Source organism: Toxotes jaculatrix, chromosome 1, assembly GCF_017976425.1.
Source record: "Toxotes jaculatrix isolate fToxJac2 chromosome 1, fToxJac2.pri, whole genome shotgun sequence".
NCBI lineage: Eukaryota > Metazoa > Chordata > Actinopteri > Toxotidae > Toxotes > Toxotes jaculatrix.
Genome location: NC_054394.1, coordinates 11,544,050 through 11,569,414, shown reverse-complemented (window position 1 = coordinate 11,569,414; position 25,365 = coordinate 11,544,050). Strand labels below are relative to the sequence as shown.

At 40.3% G+C, this 25,365-nt stretch overlaps 2 protein-coding genes across 3 annotated transcripts in view; one reads left to right on the top strand and one right to left on the bottom strand.

Annotated features, from left to right (window-relative positions):
• trpm7 (transient receptor potential cation channel, subfamily M, member 7) overlaps nucleotides 1–10,297 on the top strand; it is a 36,614-nt gene extending 26,317 nt beyond the window's left edge. Inside the window, exons 26-40 of one of the 2 annotated variants that reach the window (XM_041040683.1) lie at nucleotides 49–851; nucleotides 1,948–2,042; nucleotides 2,896–2,992; nucleotides 3,175–3,251; nucleotides 3,396–3,433; nucleotides 3,680–3,708; nucleotides 4,214–4,267; nucleotides 5,274–5,318; nucleotides 5,548–5,613; nucleotides 6,984–7,267; nucleotides 8,624–8,706; nucleotides 8,979–9,184; nucleotides 9,288–9,339; nucleotides 9,469–9,575; nucleotides 9,701–10,297. In XM_041040683.1, coding sequence (XP_040896617.1) covers nucleotides 49–851; nucleotides 1,948–2,042; nucleotides 2,896–2,992; nucleotides 3,175–3,251; nucleotides 3,396–3,433; nucleotides 3,680–3,708; nucleotides 4,214–4,267; nucleotides 5,274–5,318; nucleotides 5,548–5,613; nucleotides 6,984–7,267; nucleotides 8,624–8,706; nucleotides 8,979–9,184; nucleotides 9,288–9,339; nucleotides 9,469–9,575; nucleotides 9,701–9,813 — 2,149 coding nt within the window. In that variant the 3' untranslated portion in view covers nucleotides 9,814–10,297. Of the gene's footprint in view, nucleotides 1–48; nucleotides 1,353–1,947; nucleotides 2,043–2,895; nucleotides 2,993–3,174; nucleotides 3,252–3,395; nucleotides 3,434–3,679; nucleotides 3,709–4,213; nucleotides 4,268–5,273; nucleotides 5,319–5,547; nucleotides 5,614–6,983; nucleotides 7,268–8,623; nucleotides 8,707–8,978; nucleotides 9,185–9,287; nucleotides 9,340–9,468; nucleotides 9,576–9,700 lie in introns of both variants that reach the window. The other variant, XM_041040674.1, reaches the window with a different exon arrangement.
• Nucleotides 10,298–21,200: 10,903 nt separating this feature from the next.
• On the bottom strand, nucleotides 21,201–24,541 carry bcl2l10 (BCL2 like 10). The gene is made up of 3 exons (XM_041044697.1): nucleotides 24,417–24,541; nucleotides 22,976–23,422; nucleotides 21,201–21,465 (listed from the first exon to the last, which is right to left on the bottom strand). The coding sequence occupies exons 1-3, from the start codon at nucleotides 24,447–24,449 to the stop codon at nucleotides 21,343–21,345; spliced, it is 603 nt and encodes a 200-aa protein (XP_040900631.1). The 5' UTR covers nucleotides 24,450–24,541; the 3' UTR covers nucleotides 21,201–21,342.
• Nucleotides 24,542–25,365: the final 824 nt, after the last annotated feature.

Sequence of the window (25,365 nt, the reverse complement as noted above, 5' to 3'; positions counted from 1 at the left end):
ACAGGAGATGATCTGTGGCTAACTGAAGCTACTGTTTGTCATTTCCAGAGTTGAGACCATGTGTTTGCAGCTGAGGGAGGTCGGGAACAAGGTCAACTTTATAAAACGCTCTTTGCACACACTGGACTCCCAAATCGGCCACCTGCAGGACCTCTCAGCTCTCACTGTGGACACTCTTAAGACCCTCACTGCTCAGAGGGCTTCAGAGGCCAGCAAGGTCCATAATCAGATCACCCGGGAGCTCAGCTTGTCTAAGAATGTTGTCCCTAGCATCGCCCCTGTAGCAACAGACACCGGCCCCCACTCCAAATCGTCCTTTATAGGCAAACGTAGTGTGGGACCCTACTTCGGCTCCTCTTTCCCCAAGACAGGAGTCGACATAGCAGATTCTCTTTTTGGAGTTGGTGTAGGAGGAGGGGCTGGGACGGAAAGTAGCCGGAGAGTCGGGCCCAGCCCTGGAGCAGGACTGGGGCTGGATCCCAGCCTGAACCCACAGTTGAGTCCAGAAAAGAGGGAGTTGTTTGGGCTCAGGCACCTTGCTGCAGAGGCTGGCTCCTCAGGCAGTGCCGGCTCCAGTGCCTTTGTCCAAAGTGCTGTGGCCTTTTCCCCTACGGAGCTGCGTCTCCGAGGCCACTCTCTCACCCAGAGTAAGCTGTCCCGTCCACAAGAGCCGGGCCTTTCCGACTCCCCATCCAGCCTGCCCAACGAACCCTCCCCCGGGGCTCAGTTCCACATCAGCAGCACCCCTTCCAAGCCCAGTGGCTTTAGCCACCCAGAGCTCCCTCTGGCTGGGCTTTACCAGCAGCCCCTCCATCCAGACAGCACCACTGTAGAGTTTGGTGCATTTGTGGGTAAGTGTGAGAATGAGGGTGAATCTGGTGTTGATGAGAAGATAAAAGAGGAGGATGAAAACTGTGTGTGTTTGTATCCTACTGTTGTCATTGTCTCGCCTTCGGGCTTTGCTCAGCCTGTCTGCTTGCCTGCTTGCACTGTGAAGTCTGAGAATGCAGAGGGGTTAGGAAGCAGGGAGAGAGAGGGTGAGGTGAGTTGGGGGTACGTGAACGAGGCATTCTGTGACGACGAGGGCAGGTCGGGCTCGCACTGTAGACAGAGTGCAGACACTGAAGTTCCACTGGCTCCAGTAACTGATCCAACGCTGGGTCACGCCCACGGAAATTGCGCCAGACCAAGTTGTGCTCGTGGCCCCGCTGTGGCACCAAGGAGACCCCACAAACGAAAAAGCAGGAAACGGAGTGAGTCGGGACCACCAGCGTCCCGCTGTGAGGGTCAAAGTGGGTCAGAAGTCCCCCTTGACAAGAGGAACACGACAAGACAGCCGAACAAAACGAGAGGTTTGAGTTTCAGTCTGAAGTTGAGAGCTGCATCTGCCGGGTGCTCGGGCCTGTCCATCTCCCAGATCAGGATCCCAGTAGACCTTTAGCTGGTGCCTTTTTTCTTTTCTTTCTCTATCTGGACCTTTTAGTCCAACTTGTTTGTCCTCTGTTCCTGGGTGATTCTGAGGTTTTCACGTATGATGTGACTGAAACATGAGTGATCTGTGTACAGGTTTTCATCCCAGTGATTGATTGAAGATGTGTTTGGCAGGTGGAGGTGCGGGAACAAGATTCTCAAAAGAATCAGATGTTTGAACTGTGGTTACTTCACCATTGTGGTGTTGGTCATGTCACCTGATCAGGAAGTGCGTTTGCTTGTCTTGTTCTCAATGCTGCACAGCGACTCACACTGGGAGTAGTAAACAAATGAAATGGTTCTAGAAAAAAATTCACCATTTACAATGGTTTTGATGCTATAATGTCAGTAACACAAGGGGCTAACATGAGTTAGTTGGGAATAACACAAGTATTTTATTTGTTTTGATAATGTGAGAGATTGACAGGGCAGTTTAACTTGCCCTGATGTTGGCTGACGGTATTTTATTGGTTTCAGGACATAAAGACAGTTTGGAGCTCCAGCACTCTACGCCCAAAGAGACCTCCACCTCCAGCAGACAGCAAAGCCCAACTACACAGACCAGATCGCAGGTGTGTGTTTATGTGGACACTATAAAGCTTTTTGCTTTTTTTTTTTTTTTTTTTTTCTCAGAAGAGCTGAGAGTGTGAATCTTTGTAGTTTTATCCAGGTCGATCATATATTGACATCCAAAATATTAGGGATGTTTGTTCAAAGTGTGTTGCTGTCATATTTGAACACTTGTGAACACTTTGTAGCTCACTGATAACCAAACACTTGTTTTAAAGGTCCTACCACTACACTTTTTTATGTTTAACTAAAAACATGAACAATGCCTCACTGGGCCTCGGCATTGGTTATCAGTTACAGACAAACTGTTTCACATCTACATGAACCACAGGGTGTTGATTAGCAGAGGTGGTAACAACTGGGTGCAGGCTCTGTTTGCTAAAGTGTGTGTCCAGTTGTTGATTATCTAACTAACTTCAGCCTAGTGCCTTAAGCTTGTTTCCCACTCATCAGCTCCTGATTGTGACTGACTGGTTGTATCTCTCTTCTTTTCCCAATTTACAAACACTCAGAAGGCTTTTCCTTTTTCCCAACATGACAACATGCTGCTCTGATTGATTACTTGATCTCTTCTCAAAATCAGTCACCCCATTCATTAAATGACGTTAGAATTGGTGTGCTTCGTGCCAGAACAGGCGAGGTGTGCCTCCAATAAAACGCTGCAGGATACCTTGAATCATGAAGTTGTGTGTGTTGTGTTAGATTGCTACATTTACAGTATTGTCTATTGTAGCCATACATGATTTAGCCTGTTAAGATTAAACTTTATGAAATTAATCAATGTTTCAGAATAATGTTTACCCTCTCACACCCAACTCTGTGTCTTTCTTCATCTCTCTGCTTTTGTGATCGCAGGCTCAGCCTGAAGGTCATGGTCAGATCAGAGCTGTCAACTCCTACGCTGGCTTCACAGAGTTTGACAGAAACCCAGCTTTCCTCCATCCTGAATCCAGTAAGCTCACAGAGATCCCATCTCTGAAGCAAAATTTTCTTAAAGTAGTCTTTTTGTTCATTTCAGAGAATTGCAGCCCTTAAATCACCACAATTATCGGTTGACCTTTTTAAGCTCATAAATGCTCAGTGTAATACCTGGTAATACTTGATGGTTGTTGTTTGTTCATTCTGTTTCTGTAGCTCTAACAAAGAAGGACAGAAGCAGAGTGTCAGCTGAAGATATCCTCATCCATGAGGACCCCAGGGCTGTAGTACTGGTAAGAAGTGTGTCTGCGTGTGTGCTTTCATGAGTATAAAGTTTAAAAAAACAAACAAACAAAACAACTGCATAGTTTAACTCTTATCAACTTAATTAATTCCAGTTTCTGTCATTGTTAAACGACTTCTCATTTCTCCACCAGGAAAGAGTTCAGGTCAAATCAGCCCAAGCCAGCAGCCTGTAAGTGTCCTCGCACTGGGGAATATGAAGTGTAGATACACAAACACACGTGCATATATACGTATCACAAAACCACTGCCTCTTTACTTTAAAGGGACTCATACCGAAAGGTGTGGTGCTTGTTTGTCTCACTTGTTTAAGCCAGCACACAGTGATGCAAATGCATTACACAAGCTCACGTAATCGTTGGTGTTTTTTAAACTGTGTTTTTTGTGAATTCTCTCTGCTCGTCTTGCTCTCTTTCAGGCGAGACCCTGGCGAAGATACACTAAGTGGTGAGATGAGTAGTTTCACTGTTGTTCCTCCATCTGCATGACTTCTGCATGGGTCAGACTCGTTCTGTCTGGATCAGCTGGTTTAGCTACATTTACACGGATGCTGTTACTAAAGTGGCATTTGACCTTTTCCCTTTCTTTGCATTCATGCAACACGTGTGCTTGTGCATGACGTAATCTGCAATATAACTGGCATCAACAAAATCAGCAGTAAAATAATTTATTTCTCCTGTAAAAACCCATGTTTTATGAGAGAAGAATGTTTCACGGCACAGAATAAGAAGAAGCCGATTAAATATCTGGGGTAGTCAGGGAATATCAAACATATTTAAAAGCCTGTAGTTGCAGACATTGCATTAAATAGTCTAGTGGTTGAAGTAGAACGTCTAAGTGTTTTCTAAATCATTTTGGAAGACCTCTTACTGATTTATGGAATATTGAGTGTGAACTCTGCTGTGTAATACTTCATGTATGTTTCTGTGCCTCTCTTCTTCTGTGGTTACAGCTGCAGTTTCTATCTACACACCAAGACACACCCACCTGGGAGCAAGAAAGGACTGTAAGTAATCCATACTGACAAACCTTCACTCTTAATTAAGTTGAAACAGTCCTTTAATTCATTCTACTTACAGCAGAAAATTAATGTGCATCTGTTTTAATATAAGCTCTTAATTTTCACTTTGTTTCAGTCTTTTTTCAAGCAAAACATTTGCTTGTTCCAGCTTCTCCAGTGTGAGGACTTGCTGCTCTTCTGTTTTCTGTCATTGTACATTAAATACATTTTGCTTTTGGACTGTTGTTTGGATAAAAAAAAAAGACACCTTGGGCTGTAAGAAACGATTGATAAGTCAAAAAAAATTGATGGGCAGATAAATCAATAATGAAAATGCTCATTAATTGCACCCTGTCCCCAACATTTTACACTGTTTCATGACAGAAAAAAACACCAAACTGGTATTAAGAGACGAGCCTGGTTGAATAATATTTACATATTAAACAATGGTTTATTTTACTTGGCTGATGGATACTAGGTGGTTTTGTCATTTATCCAAGAAATGGGTATACTGTTTATACCTGTGGCCCTCTGACTTTGATTAAGAGAGGTAATAAGTAGTGCTCCACCCAGATTACAAATCAACATAAAAATCCAACAGCACACTGTTGTGCTATTTTTACCTGACAACAGAATTTACTTCCAGGAATTAAAACTGTTGCAACAGGCTTAAACACGAGGCCTGTTTCTCTGCGTCTGTTGTTATGAAGTAGCACAGTGACATCTACTGGTGGATGCTGGAACAGCCCAGAGAAGATTACCACTGGCATGTTCGTTAAATGAACTAATTCTGTACAGATTAGTTTTGTGGAAAGACGGAGCATGCCACATGACTGCAATGCCCACGTTTAGCATCCAGCCGGGGTCCCTTGTTGTATGTCATATCCCCAACTTCTACACCCCTTCATTTCCTGTCTGCCTCTTCACAGTGAGCTATTGAATAAAGTCCAAACAGGCCTAAAAGTAAGATTTTAAAAAATTCTGATTAACAGTGACTTTGTTTTCTCTATAGCTATTGGCTCTCCTTTCAAGCCCATGGAAAGCTACCAGTACTCAGGTGAGACATGGATTTTTACCCATGTTTTCATGTATAATTTTAGTCATTAAAATTAATGATTATAGAATTTTTGTCATATTGAGAAACTGCACCTGTTGTAGAGTTTTAGCTTTAGGTCAAAAGAGCAGTGCATCCTACAGTAAACTTTTACTCCTGTTCACTCCTCTTCTGCTGTTTATTTTAACGTGTGTTTATTTCTGTGTGTGCATTTGCACTTTTCCTCCTGTAGCTGTTGAGCGCAACAACTTGATGAGGCTGTCCCAAAGCATCCCTTTCACTCCTGTGCCCCCTAGAGGTGAGTCTGGATCACCGTGCATTCCCAGACATGAAAGATCACATGAGTACACTACAGACACCTCTAAGAAGTGGCAGCAGACAGTTGGAGAATGAGGAAGTTTAGAGCCAGATAAGAGATGTGGTATTTACATTGTTTTTGCCCTTTGACTGTTGCAGCTGGTTGTTCATCAATGGCTTGGTTGTGACTGAAATAAAGTTTAGGTGCTGTGGAGTTTTGGGGGGTTTTTTTTCCTGTTTTTTGTTTTATTTTTTTGGCACCCCAGTTCAGGAACATCTCCTTCCTGAACTTCTTCAGTGGCAGTCAAAGAAAGTGTGTTTTTTATTATTTTTACTGTGAGGTTTTTGAAGTGTAAATGCCTGTGGGTCATGTGATCCATGCAGTTTCAAGCCATTTCGTCACAGTGGTGTTAGGAGGTGATTACTGTGTATTTGCAACCAATGCATCATACAGAATGAAATGGGCAGCAACATGCCACTGGTTATTAATATGATTTTGTCTTATTACTCCATTTAACCATATTTTAGCTGCTATCATTTAATCTTACTTTTATTACCATTTTACCAGTGAACATTGAATTAAGTGCTTTTTTAAATGTAGCTGATGGCAGGACTGATTAATCAGCCTAGTTTCAGTTACTAAAAGTTCCTGTAATTGTTATCAACTATAGGAAATAGCAAAGTCACAGCTAGCTGGAGCTCAGTCATTGCAGTTTGGTTTTTACTTCTGTTTTCTGTTTCCAGTTTTATAAATTTGTATAATTAATTAATATAATTTGTATCAAATAAATTTGATATGCTGATTTTTAAAACACAACTTTATAGCACAAAGATTTTTAATGTAGGAAAAAGATGCAATAAGATTCTGGTCTTAACTCAGTTCTGCCTAAACTGCATTTTTGACTTTGCAGAGCAGCACAGACAATAAAAGCAAACACTGACAAAAGCAAATACTGAGGACAACGTTCTTATGAAAGAGTCATTTTCCATCAGCAGATATAAATCTTATGTGGTTTACATGTTTCTAAGAAACTGAAGTTGTTTTAGAGTCAGCTATCAAACCACCTACTCTCAGTGATGGTGTGAAATTGGCACGGGAACTACCTCAGTCCTCATTTTGGAGTAAGTCTTCATCAGTCAGCAAGGCTGAGTTTCATGGCTCACACAAATTAAGAACAGATTTTAAAAAATGCCCAAAATAATCCTCTGAAGCAGGTCAAACACTTAGCATGCTAAATACATTTCTTTCTTTCTTTTGTCATGGATCATCAACAGAGGCAGAGAAACATGGGCTAAAACTCAGGATTTGATATAAAGTCAGGAATGTTACATTTAATTCCTAAGTCTTACCACCCACTGTGTGTTCCTCAGGGGAGCCGGTGACTGTGTACCGTCTGGAGGAGAGCTCTCCCAACACAATCAACAACAGCATGTCTTCCTGGGCCCAGCGGGGCCTCTGCGCCAAAATAGAGTTCCTCAGCAAGGAGGAGATGGGTGGAGGACTCAGGCGGGCCCTCAAGGTGCTCTGCACTTGGTCAGAGTACGACATCCTGAAACCGGGACACCTGTATATAGTCAAGTCCTTCCTTCCTGAGGTGGTCCAAACCTGGCAGAGCATCTACAAGGAGGACACTGTGCTGCACCTTTGTCTCAGGGTAGGGACCACAGACACACCATCTTATGTCTTACACTGTAGCATTAGGCTTTGTGCCTCCACAGAAAGTTTATCTTAGCAGTTCTCACTAGATTTAGTTAAATTAACAGCATGGGTGTAGATTTGGGCTTGGACAGTAGGGACGCGTCTCTTCCATTGTCAAAGTGTTGCTGAATTGTCCCTACCAGTGTTTTTACTTATCTTGATATTTTAACTTCACATAGTGTTACCGGTAAGATCTTTGCAGAATTGTTTTCCTCAAAACGTTCACTCAGCTGTGATCTGGCAACCCTCAACTTCAAACTTTATTGCACGTTATTGACCAGCTGCATCCCGACATGTCATTTTATTAAACCTCTTTATCACTGGAGGTGAAAATGTCTCCCAAAGCAAATTAAGACATAAAAACATTAAACATTGTTTATAAAGTGAATTAACCACAGCTTGTTCAGCTGATTTGTTTATTAATGTCAGGCATCATTTTATTCTGAAAGTCCTGTCAGCAGCAGCAGCCTGAGCAACACACACACACACACACACAGATGAGCTACAGGCTCCTTACAGGCTTTACATTTATTTTCTTGTAACATTTTCTTGAAAATATATCACATATAAAATTTTTGTCTGAGATTTATATTTATTTAAAAAATGTAAAATATCTGTTTAAAATCTGAGGAAACAAGATGATACAGAACAGGAGAGACATGAACAATTTACATCAGCAAATCAGACATCAAAGTAAGTCCAATTTTTTGCGGAGTCAGGCTGTTCATGTGTGTATGTGTGTGCATATGAATGACAAAAGAAGGATGGACTTTTAGTCGTCTGATGTCTTACATGTCAACATGTCCCTACCAAAGACAAAACCAAACCTACGCCCTGGTTTGCTGGATGTGCTGTTATGGTTTGAGCTCTTCTCTCTGCAGCTTGTAGAAAGCACACTTCTGTTCAACCAGAATAGCTCAGCTGTCACTTCTTCTAAAAATGAAAATAATGTTCGCTTCTTCTGCCATTTACCCTAGCGTTTCACAAAGTGCTTTAAAATTTTGCCTCTCATTCACACACCGATGGTGACAATGCTGCCGTGCACATAGGGAGCAACTTCAGGTTCACTGACTTGTCCAAGGACGCTTGGAGATGAGGACCGGAGGAGCTGTATTAGCCACTTTGACAGCAGTCTTTAAGGATTACAAAGAATACGTCTCCAATGGAAAAAAAAAGCCCATAAAACTAGAAGACAATTTAGCCACAATACTACTTTATCAGCTCCAATTGTGGTGATATTTTAAAAAGCCTTTGTTATATTTACTCATGGTATAATTCCAATTGTAACCTTTGTTTCCCTGTGTCACTCCAGGAAATTCAACAACAACGAGCTGCTCAGAAACTGACCTTTGCCTTCAACCAAGTCAGGCCGAAGACAATTCCTTATTCACCGAGGTAAGCATGCATGGTTGGATGAAGACACAGAAATCCCATTCACACATCTCAAAACAGTTTTCTTTTACTTTCATATCTTTCATGTTTAGTTTTTAATTTCCTTGTGTGATTAAGCAAAGTTTGCTTAGCTCATTGTGGTTTGGCAAGACCAGAGCAGTATTTGCATGTAGGCTGTACAGCAGGTGACTGTACTCGTCAGCAAGGCTTTATTATTTTAAAGTGTCCGTTCTTGTAGGCCTGTACCCTGAAATCTGAGTTCTCTGTGTGTTCAGGTTTCTGGAGGTGTTTCTGCTTTACTGTCACTCAGCCGGACAGTGGTTTGCCATAGAAGAGTGCATCACCGGGGAGTTCAGGAAGTTCAACAACAACAACGGGGACGAGATCGTCCCCACCAACCTCCTGGAGGAAACCATGCTGGCCTTCAGCCACTGGACCTACGAGTACACCCGCGGAGAGCTGCTGGTGCTCGACCTGCAGGGTATTCATGTCCTTTCCTGTGCACTTAGCAGAGTTGTATTGGTGTATTTTCTATTTGATGTCTTTGACAATGACAATTGTGTCTTTGCTGTGAACCTCTGCAGGTGTTGGGGAGATTTTGACAGATCCTTCAGTCATAAAGAGCGGTGAGAAGGGGTGAGTGCGCTTTGTCTTCACACATAATTCACTGGCCTTTTTATTTATCTAGTTTCAGTACAATTGCAACTTTACCACCTAGCTTTTTGAAGTAATTCTGCGCTGAATGACTTCTGCATGACTCTACAGATCTTACGATATGATATTTGGACCGGCCAACCTGGGGGATGATGCCATTAGGAACTTCCGTGCAAAACACCACTGCAACTCCTGCTGTCGGAAACTCAAACTGCCTGGTGACAGATGTTTTACAGCTGCTGTTTTGTGACATTATTGCTGCACTAAATTCCTGCTCATCTGTGCTCAGATCCAATCTGTTCTCAAAAACGTTGACTTATTTTCTTTCTGTCTTGTTCGTCAGATCTGAAGAGGAACGATTACACACCAGATAAGGTGACGTTCCCACAAGAAGACCCTCCCAACCCAGGGAGCGGTGTCAAGGAGTCTCGCCAATCAATGAGGTTGATGCTGTGATTGGTGAAAGCACGAGAATGATCACGATCTGACACTATTCTGATTTATTTTAAGTCAAAGCCAAGAAGCAGAAAGGTGCACCCAAATCAACTGGAAAAACCACACCTGGGTTTCCGTGGAAACCAGTGCATGCAGACTGTGTCATGTTTTTGTTTTTGTTCTGTTGTTCCCACCAAAATGCTGTGTCGCACACACAATTCAAGCATCTTAATCTTTTGGGGGTTTTTTAGCACATACATGGGGGGAAAAATTTTAAACATATTTTGTACACGTTTATGGGTATATGAAAAAAAACAAACACACATATATATAAATATATGTATGTGTGTGTATATATATATATGAATGAACTGGATATATCAACAGGTACAATATCATTTCAGAGGGTTTATTATTTATTATAAAGTTTGAGATGTTGCCTTGTTTTAGCGAAAAAAAAAAAACAAATCTAAGTGCATTGTACATCTGTTACAGCAGCTTCAGAGAGGACAGCCTGCTGAATTTCAGTCACTGCAACACTGCAGTTTGCCACCAGATCATTTTTGTAAATGTATAAAGACTTGTATCACAACTTTTTGTCTCTTAGATAATGAACATTATACATGAATTTGAAAATCTTGTAAAATATGGGCAGATTGCAATGCAACTTTTACAGAACATTGTATGTAATTTTATTGTATTGAAAGTGTGTCCACCAAAATATTGAAGATAGTTTTTATTGTTACAAAGGTACTATTGCTATATCTTTGTCATCAACCATTGTATGAGCAATCTAGTGTATCTTATAGATACTGTTATCTGGCATGAGCTGAACAGATTAAAATATTTTATTCAGGGGAACTGACAAACTTAAGGGTATTACTGTATACATTTTGTACTGGATATCATTTTAAACAAATAAAAATGTTAAAAAGCTTTAGCAACATCACTCAAGTCTTAAAAAGAATTACTGTGTTAAACTCAGTCTCAAATCAAATGGATATTTCTCCACTGTGAGGAAGAAACTGGCCCAAAATGGACATCAGCATTTGAAAGATTTTATTTTTGTAGGCTTTAAACCATTAATTGATTGACAGAAAATCAGTTAAACAGTTATTTTGATAATTGTTTCAGTCATTTTTCAAGCAAAAATTTCAAACATATGCTGGTTCCTACATGTGACCATTTTCTTCCCCTTGTAAAAATGTTGGTACTTTAAAATGTGTCTACAGTGAGGTGTGTGTAAACCAGTCGTTATTTTAATGCTGAAACTCTCACAAGTGGCGGATATCACAGTTAAGCCGAGCTGTGACAGCCTGCAGATAAAGGGGTTGGTAAATTCTTGAACGTGTGCCTTCTGAGGGAGACACTGGGTCTTATGTTTGAACAGAGGTCTCAGATTCCTCAGCAGCTGCTGCTGTTTGAAGCCACAAGCAATAACCTCTCTTCACCTGCCACTGATCAAACTGCTCATCTGTGCACCTGTGTGATAATTTGATGAGGGAGCGTAGGGCACTCGCTGGTTCTCTCACTTCTCTAAAAGGAGAAATGTCACAGGGTTCCTCTGCTCTGCAGCACCACTGTGTTTTTGTGTGAATGCTGGCTTGACATTTGTATTTGTCACTCTTTCCTTCCTAACTTTAAATCAAGCACAAGAAAGACAACAGCAGAGGAATAAACTGTAACTGAGAACAATAGCGTTGATCAGGTAGTCAGAGTAAATTTATTTATGATGCAAAAAAAACTGGACGGGCTAGTTTACCTTCCCACTGGGTGTGGTTTATAAAATAGAGAAGTATAATCATGACTCTGCATTTTACGCAGCTCAGCTTCAGACTGAAAGTTTATAGCTCTGTTACAAGTTTATACAAATCAGCCACAAAACCATGGCTACAGTCAGCATTGAATACTGGTAAGTTTTGAACTTCTTTACATCTATTCAGTAGATTTGTAGTTAGGACAAGACTGCAGTGAACTTATTAATTTTGAGATAGGCAGTTGTCGAGGAAATAAATGTTATATGATATATATAATTTATAATGCATGTATAATGGAAATTAATAAATATATACATATATAGATATGTGATTTGCTGAAACTCGTACCAGTGTATTTTCTGTCTTCACATGCCATAATATGACTGCACATCTTTAATTTTTCAATTAAACTAGGAGCAGGTAGATATAAATGTATGTGGACTAAAATACATGTTTTAATTCATCATATTCATCTTGACTAGAAATCAATGTTCTCTGCATAGAAACTCTCACTATGTAAAAGATTCATGTATGGTTTGAAAGTAAGCTAAATTTAGAGTTCAGTCACTCATGTAGTTAGTGTAGGCTGCTCATGTGTTTTTCCTTCCTGTTGTTCTGTTTTACAGTAAAGGATGAAGTTATGCGTTTCGCTACCAGGAACTAGCCGGTACCATCAGGCAGGTTCCTGGTGTGCAGGTGACAGGAGTCAAAGGGAGACCAAGTAAGTTGTACATTTTCCAGTGGTTATGTTTCAAATCCTCTTTGTGTGTGTGTGTGGGGGGGGGGGGGTTGGGGCGACCAGCTAACCTGCCCATATAGTACTTACATGGTTTGGAAATTTGCTTCAGGTTAAAAAAAACAAAAAACAAACTTTAAAATGGTATCTGTCAAAAACAGCTCTCAAAAAGATAAATTACCACCGGATCCCAGGTATGTGAAAGAGTGAAAATAATGAATGGAGCATGCTGTGTAGTATCTGAAGTTTAGAGACCGCAGTGGCAACACATTTTCCTGCAGTTGTGTGACAGCTACAGATATTAACTGACTAGAAATAAACAAATTTATACTGCACAGTACGTTCAGTGTAGTGCCTTTAGCGAGTTGGCCCAGTGCTGATGGAAAAGTGTGCCATCATACTGAGAACGTAAGGTGCACTTTTTCCTCTGCAAGCTGAAAATATCAGAGTTTTTGTTTGTTTTCTCTATCCCCTGGTAGATGTGCATCCCTACTTCAGACTGGCACTGCTAGCGTTTCAATATATATTTCCACATTGTGACTGTCCATGACTCATTTTATTTTTATCGGTGAAACTGCCTCGTACTGTGTTGCTTGATCACAAACTCACTCATTCATGTCGCAGGCAGCAGATTCTCCACAAGAGGGAGATGTTTTATACACAGCGCCTTTAGAACTGCAGCTTTTTGTTTTGTTTTTTAATAAATGCAGTGTTCTTTGCTACCTGTTTGTAGTAAAATAATCAATAAAAACTGTGTCTAATCGCGTCATACTGACATCCAGTCCATATCAAAAACTGAAATAGAAATGTTTAACTTTTGGCTGAAGACATCACATATTAGCTTCTGAAAATTTTACTCTGGTTCACATTTCAAGCTTGTAAATTTAGACAATAAAACCTGAGAAACTACCACGGTGAAAACATTTATTTATTACCTTAATTTAGGACGTTTCCTTGTGGTACTTTTTAGCCTCACCAGTGACATTCTGTGCCTGATCTCTAATAGGAACCAGTTTTACTGGTTGCACACAACATGTTTAAAGACACCTCATGTTACCTCTCCATACTGAAATGACATGGATGCATTCTGATTTTTATTGTCTTGTTTTTCACCCCCCACAGACAGCTTTGAGGTGTCAGTGAATGGTGATCTGATCTACTCCAAGCTTAAGACGGGATCATTTCCTGATCCTGAAGAGGTTAGTGTTAGTGTTTTTCATGAAATAAATATCTAAAATATTTTAAAATCTGTTTAAACTGACCTTTATTTTAGAGCTCTTCAACAGCAAGCCACTGACATTTTCCTACAGCGATAATTAACTGATTAAATCATGATTTAGGGCTGTTTCATTATAACATCTGTGTCAAGCAACAATAAGATATTTTATATCAAGTCTGAAGCAGTAAGGCAATAGTTTCCATGAGACATGACATAGCTGACTGGGTTTTTCACAAACTATGGTTTGGGCTTCACACCCACATATTTAAGAGGAACTTTACAGATGCTTTAGTCTCTGTTTCGATATCACATAGTCAATATCTCAGAATCTCAGGATGTTGTAAACCAAAGTGGTCATTTAGAGAGAACAATACTCTGGAAATACCAGAACTTAGTCTGTTAGGTCACCGGTCATGTTACATCACAGGACATGCGAGAGGGGAGGGAACGAAGTGTGAACAAGAATTAAATTAAATTTTATTTTATTTTATTATTCAAAATAAACTTGAGATTGTACCTGGTGCTCGAGGACAAATCAGGGGATCAGCATAATTATTAGATTTCATCCTTTTAGGAACATGAATGTGAAAAATGTTGCACCACTGCATTTTATAGTTATTGAGAAGTTTCAGTCTGAGCCAAAGCGATGGAGCAATGACATCTTTTTGGGGTTTTTTTTATGTTTTGTTTTTTTTGCTGCTAGGGTGGCTAAAATGAGCAGGAAAAAAAGAAAACAGTCCTAGGTAGCACTACTGAATTTGTTTGTGTTTCATGTGACCAGATGGCAAAAAAAGTGAAGGAGATGGTCCAAGAAGGAAAAGGGAAGAAAGCTTCAAAGAATCAGAAGAACAAATGCCTTCAACATTAAAGGATGGAGGATAAAGAAAAATAACAGCTGTATTCACACTGCAAGTCTTCTACATGGTTTGTCTTCTGTGGTTTGAAAACTCAACACATCTGCTCAACTGAAGACCAAATATGACAGTTTTAATTGTTGACCGTGATCAAAACCTTCAAGTCTCACTGTCCACCAAGAAGATCAGACCATATAGTTCCTTCACTGTGAATACAGACAAAGACGACAAGATGATAAGAGCAACTCTGAGGAGCCAGGCACTGATCTGCACTTCTGTTTATGAATGTATACACTTAAAAGCATGCAGTGTGTACACGATGCAAGCCTAGAAGCTTTTCAGTCTACTGGAGCCTGAGGAGCTGCTCTCATCGTGTCTGTCTGATGTTGTACTCATAAGCTAAAATGTCCCTGCAGCAAAGGTCTAGCTGCATTTACTTTGGAATGGAAGAACAGGAAATGTGACTCTTTATCAAGCCACATATCATATTCAGCGTTTCCCTGTTTGGCTAAATCCAACAGTTTCAGTTCTGTGCCGCAATTGAACAGGAATTTGAAAAAAAGAAGTTTTACATATTTGGAAATATGCTATTTGCTTTCTTGCCAGCAGATGAGAGGGTTGATACCGCTCACATCACTGTAAGGTGAATATAAAGCTACTACTAAAACAGCCAGTTAGTTTAGCATAAAGACTGGAAACTGGCTGTGTCCTGTCAACACAACCTGACTACCAGCACCTCCAAAGCTCTCAAATGAACATTTTATATCTTGTTTGTATAATCAGCACGAAAACTACAACGTAAAAATGTCAATTTCCAGTTTTAGTCTCCGCCACTGGTCCGGGCCAGTAAATAAATAATCTAACACATAACCTCCCTTTAAAATGGTTCACATTTAGCATACAGACATGAGAGTTATGTCAGTCTTATCTTGCTAACTATTGCCTAGGAAGCAAAAGGTATATCCTCAAAACATTTAATCTTTTTAGGTTGTAGACAAAAAATGCACCACTAATTTCCTGGAACATAAAGAGTCTTTAAATGTTGGGCATTTTCAAAACATTATGAAGTATCATGATGAAGGCTCAGCCATGGATGTCTGTGTTCTCAGACACAGACTGGCACTTTTCTGACATATAAGATGTCATTTATATTCATACCTGCTATATTTGCTCTGTTTTGTCAAATATATGCATGGACTATTAAATGGATGGTGTTAAGTTGTGATGTGCTAACTACTGTTTGTTCTGTCATCTCTGTTACTGTTTTAACAGTTTTGGTAAAAAACAGATGTGTAATCTGACATTTTGAACCTCTGACTGACTTGTGATACTGTTGCTAACTAATTTGTGACCGATTCCAACAGAAAAGTCAAAACACTTTTCCAGAAATGCAATAAACACTTACACTGCCTCTGTAACAGGGCTGCTTTGTTCTGGTACAGACGACTGTGCAGGCAAGTCTTTAGTCAAATTTCTCTCTGTGTGGTGTCGAGAGATGACAGTACTGACTGTGTGTCTGGCAGAGCGATTACAATCATCCGCCTCCGCCAGAGATCAGAAATACTGGTCAATCAGCCAGACTTCCTGAACTGTTCGCACTCACATGGCCCTCTGTTTCCTTCAGATTTAATCAAATGATATCTGAATGGGATGGGATGGGATCATGATGGGATGTAAATATGGTTTCCTGTTGTAGCTATTTTAGAAAATGTCAGGATGTTCAGTTGTACTTCAAAGCAATTAAAATTTTATAAGGTCATCATGGGGTTTTTAAATCTGTATCTGCAAAGTAACCATTAATTACAGCTGTTAAATAAAAGTAGTGGAGGAAAAATCTGAATATTTCTCTCTGAAATGTAGTATAGTAGAAGGAGTAATATAACATGCTATTACTCGAGTTATGTACAAGTACCTCAAAACTGTGTAGAATTGGACTTAAGGAAGAGTACTTAATTACCTATCAGCTGTGGAGACGTGATCATGTAATCAGAATATTTTCAGTGATTATGACAACCAGGATACCTTTTATCACAGCTCCACTGTCCTGTGTACTGCACTGTACTGTGGAGAAAAAAAAACTGAACAGTAACCTCATGGTGTGATAGATATCTGGATCAGCTGTGTGTCTGGTGTTGTACTGATCAGCCCTGAGGTCAGAGAGTTTAACCTGTCCCTCATTACCCTTTCAAGGGGCGTAATAGAAACACATCAGATTGACGAGGATGTGACATAAGCTGCACGTCTGGTCCTGAAAAACCCATCTGGAAAATTGATGGCCCCGAGCCACACTGATCCCTGATCAGCAGCAGCAGCAGCTGAGTACCTTGCATATCATGTTAAAGGATTAGACTGACAATGTTCTATAATTTTGTTACTGTCAACAACTCCCATGAAAAGAGCAAAACCAACAATATGACAGACCAGCTCGCCGTTCTTTTAATCTTCACCTACCTGTCTGTGATACTCAGCCCCAAGTGTGCTGGTTCACACTGAAGACATAAATCTTTAAAAATGGATCATGGAAGTAGAGTTTCATCTTAAGAAATGGATAAACAATTTCCTTAAACAAGTGGGCACTGTAATTTATAGCAAAGGAGAATTTTTAGCATCTTTAGCAAATGGTGTGCTTGGTGGGGACTATTTTCAGCTGTGAATTAATACACATTAGATCCTATATGTCAAAGTCAAGGCCCGCGGGCCACATCCGGCCTGCAAAAGAATTTTCTATGGCCCCCGGGATGATATTTGATTAGTATTAGAACCGGCCCGCTGCCGTTTTGCGTGCGCCAATACCACATTACCCACAATGCAACGGTAGCGAACAGACTCACTGCAGTGCTAGCCTGTTTGTCATGACTACCAAAACTCTTCGCGCTATTGCAGTGCAGCAAGCGGGCATCGTTTTAATTATCCATCAGTAGTCAGAGCAGATGTCGACTTTCAGCTACCCCCCTCCCTAAAAAATGGCTAAACGGAAGGTGGTCGCCGAGAACAGGGGGTTTCAAGCCAGGTGGGAGGCAAAGTACATGTTCACGGAGGTAAAAGGCAAACCTGTGTGTCTTCTGTGTGGAGAAAGCGTGTCTGTACTGAAAGAATATAATCTAAGAAGGCACCATGAAACGTCTAAGAAACACACAGAGAAAGACAAGAATATGGACACGGAACAAAGGCTAAAGAAGGTGGAAGAATTAAAACGAGGTCTTAATGCCCGACAGGCTCTATTCTCAAAAGCCCAATCACAAATCACAATCACATTTACTTTTTTGCTGTTTGCCTGTTGAAAATATTTCCCTTGAAATTACTAACAGAGCCATAAGACAATATTGCTTTATTCATTTAATGTACAGGACATGTGATTTCTCTTTAAAGGAAGTTTGTTTTTGTCTATGTGCCTGTTGAAAATGTTTTCACTGGAAATTACTGACAGAGCCATAAAAAATACTGGATTATTTATTTAAACATTAGCCTAAATAGTATACACCTTGTTAGGTATTGGTTCAATAGGCTATGTGTAATCATTTCAATATGTTTTAATAAACACTGAATCAGCCAGGCCCTTGGCTTGTAGCAAATTTGTTTTTTTGGTCCTCTGTGTATTTGACTTTGACATCCCTGCATTAGATGCTCTCATGGGTATTCATGGCAGCAGAACAGGTGTATATGAGACTGAGTACAATGCTGTTCATCATAGTATTCATCACGACAAAGGGCATCGATTGAGCTCCATAGAACAGAGAAATGAGTCATATCGGGCTTTGGATACACAGTCAATACTCGTTAAAAAAGGTCAATTCATTGTCGGTTTTTGGTCTTTTCAAGGTATTTGTTGACAATCAAATCACCAGAGGAAAAACAAAATCACCTTTAAAAGGACAGATATCAATCAACTTATAGCATGAAACAATGACTGGCAGATGTATTGCGGCTTTAGACTCCTGGTTTCTAAAACCTCTAGATTGAGTTTTAAAGCAGTCACAGCAGCCACCATCCATGTAATCTCTGTACCACATAATCCACAAGATAAACAGATAATGATAATAACAAGAGATTTGTCAGCTGCTTGCGATGCTCTGTTGGGGTTCATCTGGTAGATTAAAAACACTATCAACAGGAAACACAGATACCCACATCACCCATTGTTCTCTGTTTCACAATAACAACATGAACTACGCTACATATGTTGCGGCAGTAGTGGAGAAATATTTGACCCATGAGAGTGTGTTAACAGTGTGTGCATGTGTTGAAACTAGGCCATATACTGTGGGAAAATGATCGGTGTCAGTGCCCCAGCTAAACAAAAACACCCACACAACAAGCATATTTAAAACCCTGTTTGCGAGTGTTCATCTTAAATAACTGACATTCTCCTCACAGATATGACGTGTATAAAGTGATGAGCTACCGAATCATCCACGGAGGCAGTGCCAGGAGGTGTGTGTATGTGTGTGAAGATGATGGGTGTGTGCTTGTAGATAGTGTGCTGATAGTATGTTGTGTAAACAGAAGGGAGAGCAAAGAAAGCTGATATGATTTGGCAGCACAACTTGTGTGTGTGTGTGTGTGTGTGTGTGTGTGTGTGTGTGTGTATGATTTAAGCAGAGGCCCACAATAGGTCACTGGGTCTCTGATATTGTTCCATTTAGCCCTGAAACAGCTGTGAGCCTCCTGCATGTCAGTGAATGTGTGAATACTTTAAAATGGAAGCTGGTTTCTTCTTTAGGGCTGAAAGATGGTCAACATCAGTTAAAGGTTTGTGAAATTATAGGCTTCAGTACTGCTAATATGCTACAGTATATCGGCTGTTCAAATCATAACAGTGGATCTGCAGTGTAAACTGCACCTGATGAAAACCTCTATGTGGTTAAAAGAATCTAGTTTTAATGATGCTCTATGATCATTTTGTTGAAAGAAAAAAGTCATAGTGTGGGCAGCACGGTGGTGCAGTGGTTAGCACTGTCGCCTCACAGCAAGAGGGTTCCAGGTTCAAAGCCCTGGCTCTTCTGTGCCTGCATGGGTTTCCTCTGGGTACTCCGGCTTCCTTCCACAATCCCAAAATATGCACATTAGGTTGATCTACTAATTTACTCTAAATTGTCTGTAGGTGTGAGTGCGTGTGTGTGGTTGTCTGTCTTTGTGTGTGTGTTGGCCCTGTGATTGACTGGCAACCAGTCCAGGGTGTACAGTTAGCTGGGATAAGCTCCAGCTCCCCACGACCGTGATGGATTAAGCGGTATAGAAGATGGATGGATGGAAAAAAGTCATAATCTAAAGAAACTTTAAAACTGGCACATGTGTAAATCAAAGTATAAATTACATCTAACTAAAAATTAAACCAAATAGAAATTAAATTTGAAAAATAAAATGTTAAAATTAAATACAAAATAAAAAAAAAAACAGAAAAATTAAGAAAAACAAATTTTTGATTAAAATATAGATATAGAAATGTGGGTCTGAGAAGTGCTTCTTTGGTTTGAGGAATAATTTTCAGTTACTTCAAGTTCATCAGTGTTATTTGTAGGGATGGGGCTGATCTGATCCAGTATCGGTATCAGTTCTGATACCAACAAAATCCACGATTTGGAAATTCACCACCAACAGGGATTGGGATCAGATTGGAAGTGAAATAATGTGGATCGGTGCATCCCTAGTTATTTGATTGCTGTTCTTTGTTGGTGAGCTGATTTGATTCTTTTTAACTCACCATCAAAAGCATGTGACTGATTGTGAGAGGGTCTTAGTGAGTTAGGAGATCTCTGGACTACCTTTAATACCTCTCAGACTTAGGACCTATTTTTAATGAGTAAAATGTTTGGTCAGTTACAGACAAACCTGGGAGTTAAATTTCTCCTAACTCAGCTACTTTTAGCCTAAGGATGTTTTGTGAATGCAGCCTCCATAGTGTAACCTGAGCACTGTGATGGTCAGAGCAGCACAGAGACAGACAGCAGAACATATCTTATTTATGACAATATGTCTGCACATGAAAATGAGGACAATCATTCACAATTCATATTCCCTACACACCGCCAACCTGCTGCACAGACATTTAATGGAAGACAAACCTGTAAAGCTGGTGGTACAGTGGCTCACGCTCTATCACAAGAATCACAAACTCCATGATTGTTTCTTTTTTATTTATTTTTTTATTACAAAGACAGCGACAAATAAATAGAATAAAACAATGTAAAAATATAATGTTTAAAAGATCTAGTGGGGAGAAATGCCATAGCAACGGTTTGTTCTAATAGCAATATGTTTAAAGTCAGATTGGTCCCTGGTTTGGTAGATTGATATGAGAAACATTTCATAACATACAATAGCACCGTTCTGTGGTCGTCAGCTCTTTCGACCGTATAAATCAGACATTTCACATGAATGTAGGACAGACTCAAACAATGAAACAACTGAATTAGCTGTGGATCGGTTAGAAAAGGGCCACTGCTTTACAGTTTCATTTCATATAAATATAATATATTAATTTATACATTGTACACTAGAATGGTTCTATAGCACATACACAACTCAGGTAAACACATGAATAAAAGGCAGCCGACAATTTTAAATTCAAAACCAAAAGCTGTGGGAAAATTGAAATAAAGAGTTTTTGTTTTAGCTGCACAGTCGAAATACAAACTTTAAGAGGCATGGTGATTCTGTGAAGAAGCCTGTGCTTTAGTAATTAGCCTGTCGAAAATATCCAAACCGATGCCACTAACTCCAAAACTCATGAAGGCATTGAGATCATTACATTACAATCTTTAGGAGCAAGTGACAAAATGTCAGTATTAATGTGTGTGTGAGAAAGGGGGGGGGGGGGGGGTCCGAGCATGTGCAAACATTCAGTTGATGACTTTAGATCACAACCCTGAATTCACTACAGATTAAGCCTGTTTTTTGCAGCATTGATGTTAAAATTCAAATGTCTACTTAATTGTGCCAAAGGAAATGACGGATGAGAATGTGTTAAGGACGTAGAAGTCTGATTTAGCGCACCAGGAGGAAGGTGAGTCCAGCTAGGCCCACGCCGGCAGCAGCAAACAGCGCTGTCTTCATCGACGAGTCCTGGCTCACCTCTCTGGCACTGCGGGAGAACTTACAGAACCCCTCCTACAAGGGAAAAAAAAAAAACATGTTTGGGTTGAGAGAATGAAACTTTTTGTTTACCACCAAGAGAGTATTTTTCTGCTATTTTCATTTTTTTCCCCCATTCAAGGGTTTTAGAGAATAAAAGAGCAGATATTAGCTGCCAAAATGTCTTCCAACTAACAGCGGCTTAGCTGACGGCTGGTGGCAATTATACAATATATTTTGGAAAATATGTCACCATCACTGACAGCCCCACGGAAAAATATTTGGACTCTTAGGATGCTGCTGATATCTGCAACTTTTAAAGTAGTGTAACAGCACAGCAGTTCTTCAGAGTAAAAAAAAAAAAAAAAAAAAAAAGATAAACGAACGCTGTCTAAGTGCCAGCCTGTTTGTAGGGGAAAAAAATTTAACTGGTTTTTGCAGATATTCTACAGAAACTGCAGATGAAGTTATTCAAATCCATAAAAACTGGGCTGACGGATCCTGTTCAGCCCCTCCAGCAGCTGTATTTTTACCATCATGTTTTCAGACTGAAACCACGCATTCGACCAGGGACTGCACCTGCTCTCTGCTCCAGGTGTTCTCGCTGCTTTACAGCTGCTTGTTTTTCTTGTCATACCACGCTAACTTTCAGCATGGCTAATGCCAAATCCAACACACTGAAGCTTTGACTGTTACTACAAAGTCCATCTGGCTGAGCTGGTTATGTGTCTGTTGAAACCAGCTGCCAGCTGAAGAAAGGAGGGGCGTGTGTGTGTGTGTGTGTTTACGTGGGTGTTTGGGATGGGGCCAGGGCAAGCCCATTCACAAAAGCAGACACTGTAGGCGTGTTCATTTTGGTGAGGCTTCTGGGACCATAGTCTACCCAGGGTCAATCATAACTATCCCTTTAAGTTCTTCCAGTAAATAAGCCGCACCGGGCAGGTTTAAAATTATCTTTGTCCTTTTGATTTCCTAAGTCTAAACAAGCTTACAGTCCAATACTGCCTGACAACACAGCTTCTATCTAACCATCACAAAAACACTCTGAAAATCTAAACCCCAGCATTGTGTGATCATGGCCTCGTTTACACTGCTGAGGTCTCTCTTTGTTAAGAGTACACATTCCTCAGAATCTGGCCTATTGCTACCCTGCACTTCCACACAGCCACATGCAGCTATGTGGAATTACAGCCACACGAGACTTCAAAATGCTGATTGGCAAATAATAAAGCACAAAAAAAAGTCTGAATTTAAACTTAGCCACTTTTTACACAAAGATCTAAAGATATATACCTGAGCTGGAAGGAAACACGGCTGTATTACGCTAGGTGGTTTCCAGTGGTTAAAAAAAAATCACTTTCACTTTTACGTCTTTGTGGGAGGTTTTTTTTTTTTTTTTTTTAACAGTTCCATTTTAAACTCGTAGTGTCTGAAGTTGGGTTCAAAATACCTTGCTTATCTTATCTACAGTGTTTGTGTAAGGTCAATCGGCTCTGTAGTATCACCTGTGTGAATCAGCTTCACAGCAGACGTTGTTATGACTTACCCATCCATCATTCTCCTGCAGCCAGTCTTTCTTCTCCTCTCCCAGGTAATCAGCTATGGTCTCTGCCAGTCTCCTGCAGTTTCCGGGCCCCTGTCCCAGTTCCTGCCCCTGCCCAGGGCCCAGCCCTGGAGCACACTGTCTGGCCAGCATCCCAGTAAAAGTGAAAATGGAAACAACTCTCCCCCAGTTCAAGTGTCCATCTCCCACCAGCTCATGCATCACCTTCTTAAGGCTGGAGTAGGGGTCCTGCCCACACTGCCCCAGGAAGGTCTGAGCAAGGTTCTGGAAGCGAGCCTGGTGCTGCTTCTCCATGTCCTGGGCCAGGCGTCTCATGGCAGCGGCTGACTCGCTGGGAGGTGGAGGGGCTGCCCATGAGCTTGTGCAGCAAAGGTACAGGTAGTCCTCTGCCAGAGCCAGGGTCTCTTTCCACAGCCCGCATGACATTTTCTGCCAGGGGGGAATAAAAAGACAACTCACTCATTATAAAATAAGAGACTGTAATAAAAAGCTATGAGGAAAAGCAAATATGGCTTGTTGGTGCATCAAGAACAAAGAACCACTATTCATTATTAATTAACCTGAAAGTTATTTGTTTGATTTTATAAAATTCAAACAATGCCCATTATTTATAGAGACCGAAGTGACTTCTTAAAATTTCTGACTTGTCAAAATTCAAACATTTTCAATTTACAGTGACAAAAAAGAAAGAAAATCTGTCATTTATTGTTAAAAAAAAAGGTTTTCGTTTAACCGTCTCAGCTTTCATCAGCACACCGTGCAGTTATCGATGTTACACACGAGCTCTGCCTCCTTACAAACGGTAACGCTCCTTCATTAACACCGGCCGATTTCAGTTTCTTTCATTCTTTCTTTTTTTGTAAAACGCAACGAGGTGTATAAATGTCGACTGCAAAGACGTGTTCCTGTACCGGCAGCTGCCGGCAGAGTTTTCCACCAGGTTTCCAAATCGACATCTTGACGTCTGAAGTTTCAAACGGCTAACAGCAGCGCAGAGACGCCGCTGGTGTTCATTAACGTTAGTTCTTCCTAACTGAAGCCGGGCGATGCTGGGGGATAAATACAAGCTACGTTAAACTTAACGGCACAACACGGCCATATAACCCGTATTGTAGTCTGATAGCTGCATAAGGTTAATTATCCGTGTGAACTTGCAGTTGACGGGGACCGGCTGCCTCTCCTCTCCTCTCCTCCGCTACCCTGAGCGTTGCTCTGTCACCAGAGTAATGGAGGACACAAAGGACCACATCCACACAGGCGGCAGTGAAACAGCGCAGCTCCCGCAGCCAAATCGACGCGTTAAAACCAGTTTTCACATCATTACACGAACACCTCTGTTCAGCCGGTGTTTTCTACACCCAAAAGGATACACAAATACATCGATAAAATACATTTTTCGGGCGGAAATATAACAAAAGCTTACCCTCCCAGCGATATCAGACTGCTCTCTGCACATACGGACGGCGGAAGGAGAACCTCGGTACACTCACTGCTTCCCTTCAGCCGGCCCCACGTTTATCGTCTTAACTCCGCCTCCGCAAAAAAAGAAATATCCGCAAAAGTCCCGTTATCACCCACTGGAAAGAGCCATGAAGTGTAACGTTACCGTCAGTAATCACAGAGTGAGGCGGGCGGGCTGCACAAACCAAATTTCTCACAGTAGAAAAAAAAAAAAAAAAAAAAAAAAAAAATATATATATATATATATATATATATATATATATATATATATATATATATATATATATATATAGATAGATAGATAGATAGATAGATAGATAGATAGATAGAGATAGATAAATACATACATAGATATACGTATCTATGTATGCATTTATAAATGTTTTTTTTTTTTTTTGTTTTTTTAAATCTTGGAACAGTGTCATGTCAAAACCTGTATCTGTGGTGGTGGTAAAAAAAAATCCTGAAAACAATAGCAGTATTTTATGGGGAAACAATTAATGACACAATAAAGCCAAATACCGGAGCCAAAGTCGAAACGATTAGTCGATTAATCAACTAATGAAATCACTTTTTACAGAGTTTTTTTTAAAATCCTTTTTAAAGACAAATAACATAATGATAAAATAAATAAATAAAAAAAAATCCCTGCTTCCACTCTCAGTCTCTCTATTGTAAATATTTACTGGTTTGGTTAGAACTTTATGACAGTGTATATAGTCTTTTGTACTCTGGGGTACTTTTTTTCACAGTTTTCTAACATTTTAAAAACCAAATAATTAACAGAAAACCAAATAATTAACAGAAAAATAATCACCAGCTGCAGCCATACTGCAGCAACAGGATCAATTGCAAATGAAATGTGGGCTAGAGATGAAGCAAGCTTAATTATTATCCCTGAAAAGTGATAA